The sequence below is a fragment of the Chiloscyllium plagiosum genome, chromosome 4 (genome assembly GCF_004010195.1).
Source record: "Chiloscyllium plagiosum isolate BGI_BamShark_2017 chromosome 4, ASM401019v2, whole genome shotgun sequence".
Taxonomy (NCBI): domain Eukaryota; kingdom Metazoa; phylum Chordata; class Chondrichthyes; order Orectolobiformes; family Hemiscylliidae; genus Chiloscyllium; species Chiloscyllium plagiosum.
Window position 1 is genome coordinate 95,123,057 of NC_057713.1, and position 14,131 is coordinate 95,137,187.

The 14,131-nt window shown below is 37.5% G+C and overlaps 1 protein-coding gene across 2 annotated transcripts in view; it reads right to left on the reverse strand.

The window, feature by feature from the left end:
* LOC122549212 (zinc finger protein 236-like) overlaps positions 1-14,131 on the reverse strand; it is a 159,007-nt gene that overhangs the window by 68,711 nt on the left and 76,165 nt on the right. For both annotated transcript variants that reach the window (XM_043688635.1, XM_043688634.1), the window contains exons 13-16: positions 12,244-12,504; positions 10,740-11,005; positions 6,761-6,850; positions 2,275-2,426 (exon numbers count right to left, since the gene is read on the reverse strand). In XM_043688635.1, coding sequence (XP_043544570.1) covers positions 2,275-2,426; positions 6,761-6,850; positions 10,740-11,005; positions 12,244-12,504 — 769 coding nt within the window. The remainder of the gene's footprint in view (positions 1-2,274; positions 2,427-6,760; positions 6,851-10,739; positions 11,006-12,243; positions 12,505-14,131) is intronic.

Here is a 14,131-nt window from a genome sequence, read left to right on the forward strand (position 1 = left end):
AAGCCACTCAGATAATTCAAGGTAACCAAGGAGAGTCAACATGGTTTTGTGAAAGGGAAATCAACTTGACCAATCTATTGGATGTAATATGTTTGAGGAAATAATGTGCTATGTTGTTAAAAGGGAGCCAGTGGATTTTGTTCATGGATTACTGGATAGCATATTGGCATGGTCACAAGAATATTGGTTAATAGGAAGTAACACGTAGATATAAATGGGATTTTTTTTTGATGGGAAAGATGTGACAAGAGGTGTACCATAGAAATTCATGCTGAAACTTTAAATGTTTACAATTTACATAAATAACTTTGATGAAGGAATGGAAGATACGGTTACATAACTTGCTGATAGCACAAAGAAAATAGGAAAGTAAGTTGTGAAAAGGGCAAAATAAAGATATGGATAGGTTAAATGCATAGGTAAAGACCCTGGCAAATGGAGTACAATGTGAAAAAATGCGCAATTGACAGCTTTAGCAAGAGGAATAAACAGAAGCATATTATCTAAATGGTGTGAGATTGCAGAGTTTTGAAATGCAGAGAAATTTGAGTGTCCGAGTGCAAGAGTTGCAAAAGGCCAGTAAGCAGGTACGTCAAGTAAATAGGATAGCCAATGGAATGTTGTCATTTAATCATGAGAGAACTGATTGTAAGGAAGAGGTGGTGCATAAATTACACAGGGCACTGGTGAGACTACATCTGGAAAATGTGTGCAGTTTTAGTCACTATATTTAAAGAAGGATGTAAATGCATTGGAAGCAGTTCAAAAAAGTTTACAAGACTAATACCTGGAATAGGTAGATTAGCTTTATGAGGAAAGATTGGATAGGTTAAGCTTGTATCTGCTGGAGTTTCGAACAGTTGGAGACAACTTGACTGAAATTCAAAAGATCCTAAACAGAGTAAACATAAACATCGAGAGAATGTCTATTCTAATGGGAGAATCTGGAACGAAGAGTCCTTGTTTAAAAAAGAAAGGGTGGCTCATTTCAATCAAATGAGGCAAAATCCCTTCTCAAAGAGTATCTCGAGTGTTCGGAACTCTTTCGGAAAAAGTAATGGAGGTAGTGTCATTAAGTATTTTTAAGGCAGAAATTGGTAGTTCCCTATTGAACAAGGTGATAAATGTTACCAGGGTAGACGGGAATGTGGATTTGAGGTTACGACCAACTCAGCCATGATTTTATGAAACGATGGAGCAGGCTTGAGTCTACTTCAGCCCTTGTTTGTCTGCACATCAGCTGCTACTTATCTGTGCACTCAGATGTATGATCCATGATTGGCCACCAAATCTTGAATAAGCTCTTCCATCCCTACCTTCTACTGAACCAATAATGACTCACAGCATGTTCACCATCAGCACTCAAAAGTCAAAATTTAATTTGAGCTTTCTTTTCAAAATAAAGCTGAATTAAACCAATTGCATTCTATTGTTTCAATTTGAATATAATAGTGGGATTGGTGCAACGAGACTGAAAAGAGAACTGTAAAGAGTACTCTTGGTAATATTAGAGAGAAACATTAGATAACTGTCCGTATCAAACACTTTACTTAACTCCAAACACAATTTAGGAACAAAGAAACAGAAGCAGGCTACTCAGTCCTTCATGTTTGCAATGCCATATTCGACACTGCTGATCATTACCTATATCATTTAACCACCTAACCTCTATACCTGTGGATACCCTTATCCCACAAAAAAGTCTCCAAGTATACCAGCATCTTCTAATGGAACTATCAGATTTGTTCCAATTTGTTTGGAAAAGTGTTTTCTAACTTTACTTCTAAATGGTCTAACTTTAATTCTTGGATTACATCTGCTCCTTTTCAATAGCCTCATCAGCATTTCAACCACATCACTAAGATGTCCAACTTATCCAGAATGAAACTGGTCACTCTTCCACATTTTAGCCTGAATGTGACGTATTTGCAGGTAGTTATATAGGATAGAATGCAGGACATGTGTGTATTAAATAATTATCCAGATGACAGATTCTACAGGCTGAATGACCATCTGTACCATTACTTTTCCATGATCAGAAGAAAGGTTCAACATTATGATTGTTGTATATCATAATGGGTATTTAAAATACTATATTGTAGATACTAAAATCTTTAGTGGGCCCATTTTAGATTGTGTTTTTATACAGTTGATTTCCAATTTCATAAACTAACCTTTCATATAATAGTCAGCTCTCAAAGTTAAGTTCAAAAGATTGACCAAGAAGCATATCTTGAAGAATTTAGTGTAAAAAATCAATTATTTAATACTCACCACATTAATGCTGTCTGTGGTTGGCACATGAAGTAGACTTTGCTGATGGTAACTGGGAGTTAGAGCTTGTGACTCCAGGCTACTGGAGTCCTGTAACTGTTGCACAGCTGTAAACTGACCCTGTTGGCCAAAGCTATCAGCGATAGTGAAACCTAGTTAAAAATAAAATCAATAAATTCATTTGTTTGACTCATTCAAAATTGATATTTAAATGACATTGTGGAATAATTATTTGTCAAGTTGTTAAGTGATAGCTGTGTATGCTTCTCTATCCTGTTACTCTTTTAAAAAATGCAATGACACCATAACTAGCCACAAGAGAACCATCAAATCCAATAAAATAAAACATTACAATTCACAAAAAACACCAGTCATTTCATAAACATGATCTAAACGCACGTTATAAATTGGAGTCTTGAAGTTACTTCCTGCTTATGAGTTCTGTTAATCTAATTTTGACATCTTTACGCATTACTGATTCCTTTCTTCTCACCACTGGCAGCTGTGTTTTAGCTGTCATGGTCTCAAACACTAGAATTTCCATAGTAAATCTCTCTACTGATCTCTACGCCTATCGCTGATGAATAGTTTTGTCACCTTCCTCAGTCACTTCCTGTCTAATAATATTGCTCTAAAGCAGAGCACACATATTATTATGTTTGAGGAGATATCTAATACAAAATTAGATGACACAAAAGGTAGGAAAGTATGTTGTGAAGAAAAAAAGTAAGTGCAGGTGGATATAGATACATTGAGTGAGTGTACAAAAACCTAACAGAGGGCAATGTGGGAAAAATGTGAAGTTATTCACTTGAATAGGAAGGAGGAAAAAAAAGATAATTTAAACAGAAGACGACTGCAGATTTCTGACATGCAACAGAATTTGGGTGTTCAGGTGCCAAGAACACTGAACATAGAACAGTACAACACTGGTACAGGCCCTTCAGCCCATCATATCTGCACCATCACAATGCCATTCTAAACTAATGCACCATAAACTGGTAGATGGGATATGAATCACAGTTAGTACGCATACAACACGTAGTCAACACTAACATGGCACTTTCCTTCACTATCAGAGAAATCAAACATGAAAGTAAGAATCAAACAAAGAACTATGGATGTTGGAAATCTGAAACAAAAATATAAATTACTGGAGATACTCAACAGGTTTGGCAGCATCTGTGGAGAGTAAACAAAGTTGATATTGAGTCTGCTGACCATCTTCAGATTGGATAGCATCTAGGAACAAGTGGCGTATATGCTGATAACAGGGGTAGTGGGAAAAAGCAGTGAGCAGATAGGTGGGTAGGACACTAGACAGGAGAGACAGGAGACAGCAGTCTCCTCCACACTATGGAGACAAAACACAGACTGGGTGACTGCTTTGTGGAACACCAAGCTTCCATTTGCCTATCACTTCTAGGCATCACTATGTTCCCATGCCAACATTTCTGTCTCAGGCCTGCTGCAGTTCTCCAGCAAGACTCAGCTCAAGCTAGAGAAACTTAGTAGCCTTCCTGACCCAACCGAGTTCAATAATTTTAGAGTCTGAACATTTTATTCCATGTCTTGTACCCATCCCTACACCTGAAGTTCTGTTATGATTTAGATTGCTTTCAGTACAGCCATCCCATTTTCATACATTCATAGTTCCCATTATCCCACCTATCTAGTCTTTTTTTTTCTTCCCTGGCTTACAATCAGCTATCCTTTTGTCTGCCTAACATTTATTTTGTTTCTTTTCTCTCCCTCTCTGGGCTCCATCTCAACTATCCACTCATTCTTGTCAACAGTGTAATACCACTTTTCCTAGATGCTGTCAATTCTCAAGGGGGTGGGTGGGTGGGGTGGAGCTCACTGGACTCAAAACGTAAACTGTTTTTCTCTCTGCACAGATGCTGCCAGATGTGCTGAGTTTCTCCAGCAATTTGTTTTTCTGAAAAATGTTATTGCTTCAGTGTTATGAAGGTATAACGGGGTACTGTACCTTTAAGAGAACTGAAAAGCTAGCAAGGATTTAGAGAAGCACAAAGAGTCCGGAACAAGGTAACAATGTAACATTTGGTCGAAATAGCTAAGAGCTGTGTTGCCAGGATACAAAAACAAATTTGAATTTGGCCAGTTTAAATTATGCCCCAAGATACAAAACTTAATATTTTGACAATATTAAAACCAATGAAATGACCTGATGTTTTGTGGTATAAATATCGGACATTTTGAACAGTTACCCAGAGCGGCAAAGAGCAGCTAGCACCAACAACTAGAGAAACTGCTTGCAGAAAGATCTGCTCTCTTAAAGGTACCTTATCTATCAAAGACCTGTGAAACAGAATCCCTAAGATGAAGAAAAGACAGAGGAAAATCTACAGAGGCCACTCGGCAAAGCTGGCTAGTTTGAAACGTGATTAGATTTTTTTGTAAATCATAATCAGGAGTTTTATAGGACCAGTATTGTACAGGGAAAGGCAAAAGGTAAGTTTAAGAGAACGGAGTTGTAAATATTTGTCAGTTAATATTCTCCGTTAGACTTTAAATAGTGATTTTGGGGACAGTTCTTTGCCTCTCGAATTTTAACAGATTACAGCACAGGGTGAATCTTTTTTGTATTGCGGCTTAAATTTGCAGAGGGGTTTACCACATGTCATAACATTCAGTTATGCAAGGCATTAATGAGACCACATCTTGAATGCTGTGTGAAGTTTTGCTGTCCTAATTTAAGAAAGTATGTAAATGATTTGAAGGGAATTCAGATGTACTGTACTAGATTAATACCTAGACTAAGTAGATCATTTCATGAGGGAAGTGTAGATAGGAGTTTGAATGGTGAGGGGTGATCTGATTGAAGTATTTAAGATACTGGATGATCTTACTGAGATGGATGTGGAAAGGATGTTTCCTGTTCTGTTAAATCCAGAACTAGGGGACACTATTTAATAATAGAGGCCACCCTTTTAAGATTAGATTAGATTAGATTACTTACAGTGTGGAAACAGGCCCTTCGGCCCAACAAGTCCACACCGACCCGCCGAAGCGTAACCCACCCATACCCCTACATTTACCCCTTTACCTAACACTACGGGCAATTTAGCATGGTCAATTCACCTAACTTGCACATCTTTGGAGTGTGGGAGGAAACCGGAGCACCCGGAGGAAACCCACGCAGACACGGGGAGAATGTGCAAACTCCACACAGTCAGTCGCCTGAGGCGGGAATTGAACCCGGGTCTCTGGCGCTGCGAGGCAGCAGTGCTAACCACTGTGCCGCCCACTAAGTCAGAGAGGAGATTTTGTTTTCCTCACATGAGGGTTGTGCAACTTTGGAACTCTCTACCTCCAGAGGGCAGTGGAAACTGTCACTGAATTTTTTTTTTTTAAGGCTGAGGTGGATACAGTCTCACCAGATAGGCAAATCAAAAGGTGGAAATGTGGAATTCAAAGCATGACAGATCAAGAATGATCTTAATGAATGGCGGAGCAAACCGGATGGCCGAGCTCTCCACTTTTGTTCCTATTTCAAACATCTGTAATTCCTTGGCATGTTAAACAGTCTCAGAAGCTGGTTTAATTAACTTAAGAAATTGGGATACTGTATTGGAAAATAAAACTACACCAATAAAGACATGGAAAATGATAAACCACTCCAATTCTGCAAAGCCTGAAATAATATTTTGAAGTTGCAACATTAGAAATGAATCATTTATATTCATTTTTATGATGTTCCCATTCCTGACTAGGTCAGCATTTACTGCCTTTCCCTAATTGCCTTCAAGAAAGTGTTGTCCTGTCTTTTAAACTTAGCTGAGTGGCTTACTAGTCCATTTTGGAATAGTAATTAAAGCCAACCATATTAGTATAGACTAGACCAGAATGAGTAAGGATGACAGAATTTCTCCCCTTAAAAACATTCAAGTTTTTGCAATAATCTGATAGTTTCATGGTCACTGATGCTTGTACTAGTCTTTTATTCCAGATTTATTTAACTAACAGAATTTAAATTCCCTAGCTGCCATGATGGAATTTAAACTCATGTTTCTATCATTAGTCTAGGCATCTGGTTTACTGATCCAGTAACAAAACCATTGTGCTACAATTCCAAATTAATACAAAAAGCCCCTTAGTACACAGGAAAAACAATGACAATACAGAAAACTAAAACCCCAAATGATGCAGCACTTGAACAATTGTGAAATGATGACCATGGTCCTCACGACTGACTCTGACAGTTAAGCCTATTTTTAAACTGCTCAATTCAAGGTTACAATGCAGTATAGATTGTTTCATCAGAACCATGAACTAGCATCCCCTTCGTTGTTGGGTTGAAGGAGGGGTGTAGTTCAAGGCATGCTAACCAAAAACAATGTGCAGTATAACTTTGTTCAATGTTTTAATTCACATTTAAATCAAAGCACACATTTCCAACAATTACTAGAGGAATTCAAATAAAGTTCCAATTATTGACCACCAAATTGATCTTAACTACAACCTTGGGCCAGGCTCTGTTGATCAAACGTCTGCTGTGTTATAGTTTGTTGATCAAACTGGCTGATATTCTGCTGTGTTGTCACAAAGGCATCTAGAATAGGAAAATAAATACCAAACAAAACAATCAATTTGATATTGTTTATGAAGGCAGATCAAAGTTAAAAAAAATTCAAGAATATGTATTACATTGAACTTATGGCATAGATACAACTATTTGGTCCAGTTGGACTAAGCTGGTGTTTACGTTCCATTTGAGTTCTGCCCACCCTTTGTCATCTCACCGTATCTATACATTCATCTCCTTCTTTATCCTTCAGGTACTTAACTTTCTTCTTCAAATGCATCTCTTCATGTTGTGTGGATCTCACAATACAGCATTTGAATACAGCCTTAGTCGTTGCATTGTTTATGCAGAAAAAGCTACCGTTATATGTAGTACCAATGAATATGTTCAACTATATCAAGGTGGGATGTTGATAAAAACAAAAATACCTTTAATTAAATGTAAGTAAGGTTTTGTAATAAAGTAGTTGTAAATGGGATAGTTATTGTATGATAATTATATTATTATTCTTTAAAGTTATTTAAACTAAGTAGAAATAGATGTAAAAGTATTTAAAATTACTTTAAATGATTGGAAAAGCTGTAGGCACATTGATCTTTGTTTCCACATTCTCAATTTATGCTCGTCATGTTGTTATTTTGGTGCACTGTTTAGTAAAATTTACATATTACTTTATTTGATAACTTTTTTTTGTGGCGTATTGGCAAAGCACTTTTGAACTCCATTTGTGTGCACCAGAGATGAGAAGGAATCAAAATTACGCCTGATATTTTCACATCAGAATTCCAAAGCTCCAAGGAGAAAATGAAAAGCATTTCCCAAAAACTAAATGAAAATAACAAATCAGTCAACCTAGAATATTTTTGCACCTCTCAACCAGCAGCAAAATCAGATCTAGGAAGACATGTCAGTGTGGATAGATCTAGTAGGCAGAGTAGAGCCACATGTCAAGCATAAGCATGGGCATGGACCAGTTTAAACTAAGTATTTGTTTCAATTCTATAAATTCAGGCTAACTTGCAAATGTGGATTCGTTGCTGCTGAAGGAAGGTAATGCCGGGAAGACTAAAAATACCAGCTTAAAAGAGTTAATATTTTCTCATCCAGAAGCTAGGTGTCAAGGGATTGCGAAGGACATGGAATTACTGTCAATGCTTCTCTGATTAACTATTGTATAATGTGATTCAAACAGAAATGAGGAGGAGCATGTCAGTCTCTCCATCTAGTGGTATGGATTGGTACAAATTAACGTCCTGAGCCAATTTAGTAGACAGGCTCAAATGTTTGATAATATTGGGACTTGACATACATACATCACAATGGAGAGAGAAAAGGAGGGTTATGGGATGGAGAACAAAGCCAGACAGACAGCAAAATATATAATTTCAGAACTGTTGTGAGAACTACTTCAATTCAGTTTTGATTGGCTTTTGCTGTAATGTCGTAATTATTGCATAGAATTTCTGCCACTTTTTACACTCCATATGAGTTTTCTCCTAATTAGCTCTATCAGCCTGTCCTTTTTCCTCCTTCCTCTTTTTCTACCCAGCATTCCCTTAAGAGAATGTACACTATTCTTTCCAACTGCTCCACATGATTGTGAGTTCCACATTCTCACCACTGGCTGATTAAGGGATATTGGATTTCTTATTGACTATGTATTAACAGGGTATTGTGCTACGTTAAAATTTAGATAGACTATATAGTTGCTGAAAAGTATATTTTCATTAAATAATTAACAACAGATATCAATGATTCAAGTCTACCAAATAAACAGAAGCTAAATTACACTTGAAACTTTTGAAACCTTAAAATTATAATAAACTTTTATTTTAATAAAATGAGCAAAAGGAATATTATATATTTACAGTGATGAAGTTTGACTAATCTGATTGAGTTTTTTCATAAGGTAATGGAGAAGGCAGTTGATGCTTTGCAAATGTTTTTTTCAAAATGGATTTGATCAAGTACGCATATCAGGTTTTAAGCAAAATTGAGGTCCATGTGGTAAAAGGGACAATAATAGCATGGACACTGCATATGATGGGCTGAAGAACTAAAGTGATTGATGATATTCGACAGCTGCATGACCTTGAAGGAGTCCTGCAGACATTCCTTTACTAACCGAGGATGGCAACAGCAACTTGTTTGTGTTCTGTAGCTGTTTCCATACTGTTTGTTAAACTGTATAAGAAACAGAGTTTCATTCCGAGCATTGGAGTTCGCCTCAGGCCAGGATCACAAACAGAGCCAGGAACAAACCGAAGCCTCCTGACAGCTGTCGATCAAGGGATCCCCGACGGGCAGCAGGGAGTGAGACTGGTTGCTTTTTCTCCTTTCCTTTCCATTTGTTACTCTTATCATCACATTTAAGCAAATTGTGGTTGTCGAGTCTTCTCTTAATTATATTTAACTGAATCCAAAAGAATTGCTTGGATATACCCTATGATCCAAGACAGACACAAAATTGGCTGAGGGACTGAAAATAAAGTTGGAACGAATGGCTGTTGTTCAGATTAGAGTGGGAGGCATTTGGTGTTGTTTCCCCATGGTCCAGCACAAAAGCACCTCCTGTCATTTATATTCAATAGTGAATTGAATTTGAGGATCATAGCAATTTCAAAATTAGTAGAAGACACAAATGCCAAGGTGGAGATGGTCAAGTGCTTCAAGCTCCTGAGAGTAAATATCACCACAAATCTCTCCCAGTCCATCCACATGGTTGCTACAGTCAAGAAAGCACACCCAATGCATGTACTTCCGCAGAAGGCTAAAATAATTCAACATGTCGATAATAAATCTTACCAATTTTTATAGATGCACCATAGAAAGCATCCTATCCAGATGCATCACAGCTTGGTATGGCAACTGCTCTGCCCAAGATTGCAAGAAATTACGAAAAGAGTTGTGAATGCAGCCCAATGTATTACACAAACCAGCCTCCCTTCCACTAACTCAGTCTTTATTTCTCTCTGCCTGGGTAAAGCAGCTAACATAATCAAAGACCCCTCCCACTCGTGTTATACTTTCCTCTACCCTTTTCCATCGGGAAAAAGATCCAAAAGTTTGAAAACATGAACCAACAGATACAAGAACAGCTTCTTCCCTGCTGTTATCAGACTTATGAACAGACCTCTCATACATTAGAGTTAATCTGTCTATGCACCTTCTCTGTAACTGAAACACTTTACTCTATATTCTGTTCTATTACCCATGTATTTATGCAAAGTATGATTTGCCTGGATAGCATGCAAAATAATACCGTCACTTGGCACATGTGACAATAATAAATAAAATCAAAAATTTTGAAGTGGACGGAGTAAGGAATCTAGTAAAAGGCTTTACGAGGAGACAGACAAGCTGGTAGAATGGTAAACACATCAGATAAGATTCAAGACAGAAAATTTTGAGCTAATGCATTCTAAAGGGAAGAATGACAAGAGAGACATTACATGTGCTATGGCATAATTTTAACAAGGTTGCAAAATACAGATACCGTGGCAGTTGGTTAGTACACAAACATTTGTAGGTATCAAGGCAGGTTAGCAAAGTAGTTAATAAAGCATATTGGAGACTGCATGTTAAAAATATAGCATGGAATATGAAAACCAGGAACTTAAGAATAAAACACTTTTGGTCCCACTCTTGTATTTCATCCAATTCTGGGCACCACATTTTAAGGAAGCTAAAAAAGCTTTGGACAGAGCATAGAAGAGCTGCACCAAAATGGTTGGGCAGAGATCTAAATGCAGAATACAATGATCTCCTGCCAAAGTTTGGGATAAGCCCAGAGATATTCTGGACTTTTCACTACTTTCAAAGAAAGAAAAACTATCGACCTTTCTAAACTTCAATACTGGTTGCAATATTAAAAGCATGTTTAAAAAGTGTGAACTTCTGCTAGACTTATACCAACCTTCATCCTGGACAAGTTGCTGGTCTGCAAGCTGTTGGCCAAGACCAGTTTGCTGAGATCCCACAACTTGTTCTTGGCTCAGACCTAGCAAGGTTTGTTGATCATTGCTTACTGTCGAAGATGGCTGCAGTTCCTCAGGTTGAAGGTGAGCCTGCGTTTGGCCATTAGTTGAGTCAGATTGCTGTTCCATAGGTTCAACTAAGCCATCATCATCTAATGATGCCTGCTGTTGTTGCTGCTGCTGTATCTGCTGTGCAAGTTCATACCTACGTAGAGAAGAAATTTCAGCAAATTTGCCAGGATATAGAACGTTGGTCTCAAGTAGAAAAAGCAAAAAGCCCTTTTACAGTAGCCTAATGATTAAGTTACTGGACTATTCCATATTAGATCACCAGATGTTACGGGCTGAAACCAAAAACTGGTCAGAGATGAGAATTTGCCAATCCTGTCAAGTTTAGTTTACAAAAGACTCCGGACATGCACAGTATGTATAAGTCCTGCAGGGTAATTGTGAATGAGAAATAAATGCTGCTCACATTTCAAGAACAAATTAAATTAAGTTTTCATTGTTTTTACCTTCATCAGAAAAGTTTTAGCTGTACCAAGTTAGGTGCATGTATGTCCCTAGTCTTCAAGAATTAAAAGCAACTACTTAGGTTTCCCTCAAGCTGCACTAAAAAAATTACTTGTCTAGCATTGGTTGTCTAGCATTTCAGGACATCTTGCAGCTGCAAAATGCATACAGAAATGCAAGTTCTTTCTTTCATTGTAATTTCAACAAAAGCTATCCACTTTCCATCATCTGAATCGTTGTTAGTTAAAAAAAAAATGGCTCTGGATCACTTGTTCAGCTCCAACTAATCGAATGAAAGCATGCAGTCCATGCTGTTTATAACACCGTAAGTAAAATGGGCTGGCTCCAACTCAACTCATGGATGTGTTTGAGTACATACACAAAACTGCTCCATCAACTGTTCATCTGACTCAAAAGATTATAAGATTTGGGAACATAAAATATGACATGCTGCTTCAAATTCAGGTCAAAGTTTAAGGTTTTTTTAAAAATTACTCATTTCATGGGATGTGGGCATCGCTGGCTGGGCCAGCATTTATTGCCAGTCCCTATTTGCCCTCAAGGAGGAGGTGAGGTCTCTTTGAACTGCTGCAGTCCATCTGAATTAGGTAGATATTTGGACAGAATGAAGATAAATGTACTTTGCATTTTATAGCTGACCTGGGAAATGTTCTATGCTGAAACCACATATCAACCTCTTTTCATTCAAATAATTCATCTGTGTCCAAAAACAAAAAGCACAACAGGACTCCACACAACATCCCCTTAGAATCATCACTTTTTCTCCAATAGGCAGCAGAGGTTTCCCTGTACTGTTCTACTGTTATTAAATCACCTCATGGCACAAAGTCCACAGGAGGTCTACATTTACAGAAAGATTGAAGTGGTTGTAACTAAGTGAAATTCAAAATGACGTCAAAAGACTCTTACCTATGTGTCTTCATATGTTTTTTACAATTCATAGAAGTCTTGAAAGTCTTCTGACAATAGGGGCACATGAATGGACGGACCTCACTATGTGTTGACATATGCCTCTTCAAACTGCCATTAGTAGTGAAAGTGCCATCACAAATCAAACATTTGTAAGCCTTGAGGCCAGAATGCGTCCGGATGTGAGACTTAAGGACACCTGATGAAACAAAGGCTCTCCCACACTGTGAACATTTGAAAGGTTTTTCACCAGTATGTGATCTGAAACAAGAACGAACAAGTTGGCCATCACCACCAACCAAGTGGAATATTCTCGCACAGATTTTACTTTCCCTCCCTCATTTCAGCTATAGTGATAATGCATACTGGTATAATCATACAAATAAATTCAACCGGAAATTCAGGAGAAACTTCATTTCCCATGCAGCAGTTAAAGATTTGGAATTCATGTTCATCTCAATTACTTCAGTGCTAAAGATAGATACATTTAACGCCAAAATAGAGGAATAGAGGGATTAGAAGTTGTAAAGAGCATTGAGAGAAGGTTCAGATGAAGCTCAAATACAAGCATGGATCAGTTGGACAGAATAGCTGTTTCAAAGTTCTAAATTTCAACAGGTATGTAAAGGTGAAATGCACTCAAATTGAACATTTGCTAAATGTTTCAGGTGAATAATCCTTTACCTTGAATTTTAAGTGTTCTCCTTGTTGCTCAGAAACAATGAGAGAGACTGTTGGTCAAATTTTTATACTTTGGGCAAAACAGAAACCAGATTGCAAATTACACTAGTCTTCAGCTTTTATTTCGACCTGTTTCTGATCAAGCTTACTTGCACAGCATGAAGTTAAAGTCTGCTATGCACTGAAATATCAGGCAGCCTTTCAGGATTGTTTTTGCATAAAACATATTCCATAATGTATTTAAGAAAGCACCATAATAAGTGTCAACTCTGCCAGATGTGAGAAACCCAATTTTAAGTAACTGGAAATGACTCTTAAAAGCCATTACATTATTTAGACTGGTGCACAGTAGTTAATTAACAAATTAGAAAATAATGTTTGAAAGTTTTTATTTTAAATAAAATTGTGCTATTGTGCTCTTACATCAAAAAAACAGCTTTCTTTTGTAACCTTATTTGATGGCCCACAGATAAGCAGCTTGTCTATTCTAAATTAAAAATAGAAAATGCTGGTAACACTGTGCAGATTAGACTGCACCTACACAGGTGTTGCTGGACTTTCTGATCATTTCTAGCGATTTTTATTGGCTTTTAGAAACAGAGAAAATAAAAACAGGAGTAGGCAATTTAGTGTTTTGAACCATCTCCACCATTCATGGCTGATCATCCAACCAGAACTCTGTTCCCGCTTTCTCCCCATACTATTGGATGCTTTTAGACCAAAGAATTATATCTACATTTTTCTTAGAAGTATTCATGTTTTAATCTCAACAGCTTACTGTTGCCAGAGTGTTCCACAGATACACCACACTCTAGGTGAGGAAATTCCTTATCTCTGTCCTAAAAGGCCTACATCTTATTCTCGGACTGTGACTTCTGGATCTAGATTCCCTGGTCATCGGGAACATATTTCCTTCATTTACCCTTTCTAACTCTTAAAATTTCATAGGCTTCTAAGAAATTCCCCCCTTGTTCTTCTAAACTCCAGTGAATACAGTCCTAACTGATCCAGTCTCTCCTCATGTCAATCCCAGGAATCAGTCTGGTAAACCTTCTTTGAAATCCTTCGTCAGTTCAGGACAGCAAAATTGTACACAATATTTCAGGTGTGATCTTACCAAGACCCTGTACAGCCTCACATAAAACATTCCGGCTACTGTTCTTGAATCCTCTTGCTATGAAGGCCAACGTATCATTTGCTTTCTTCA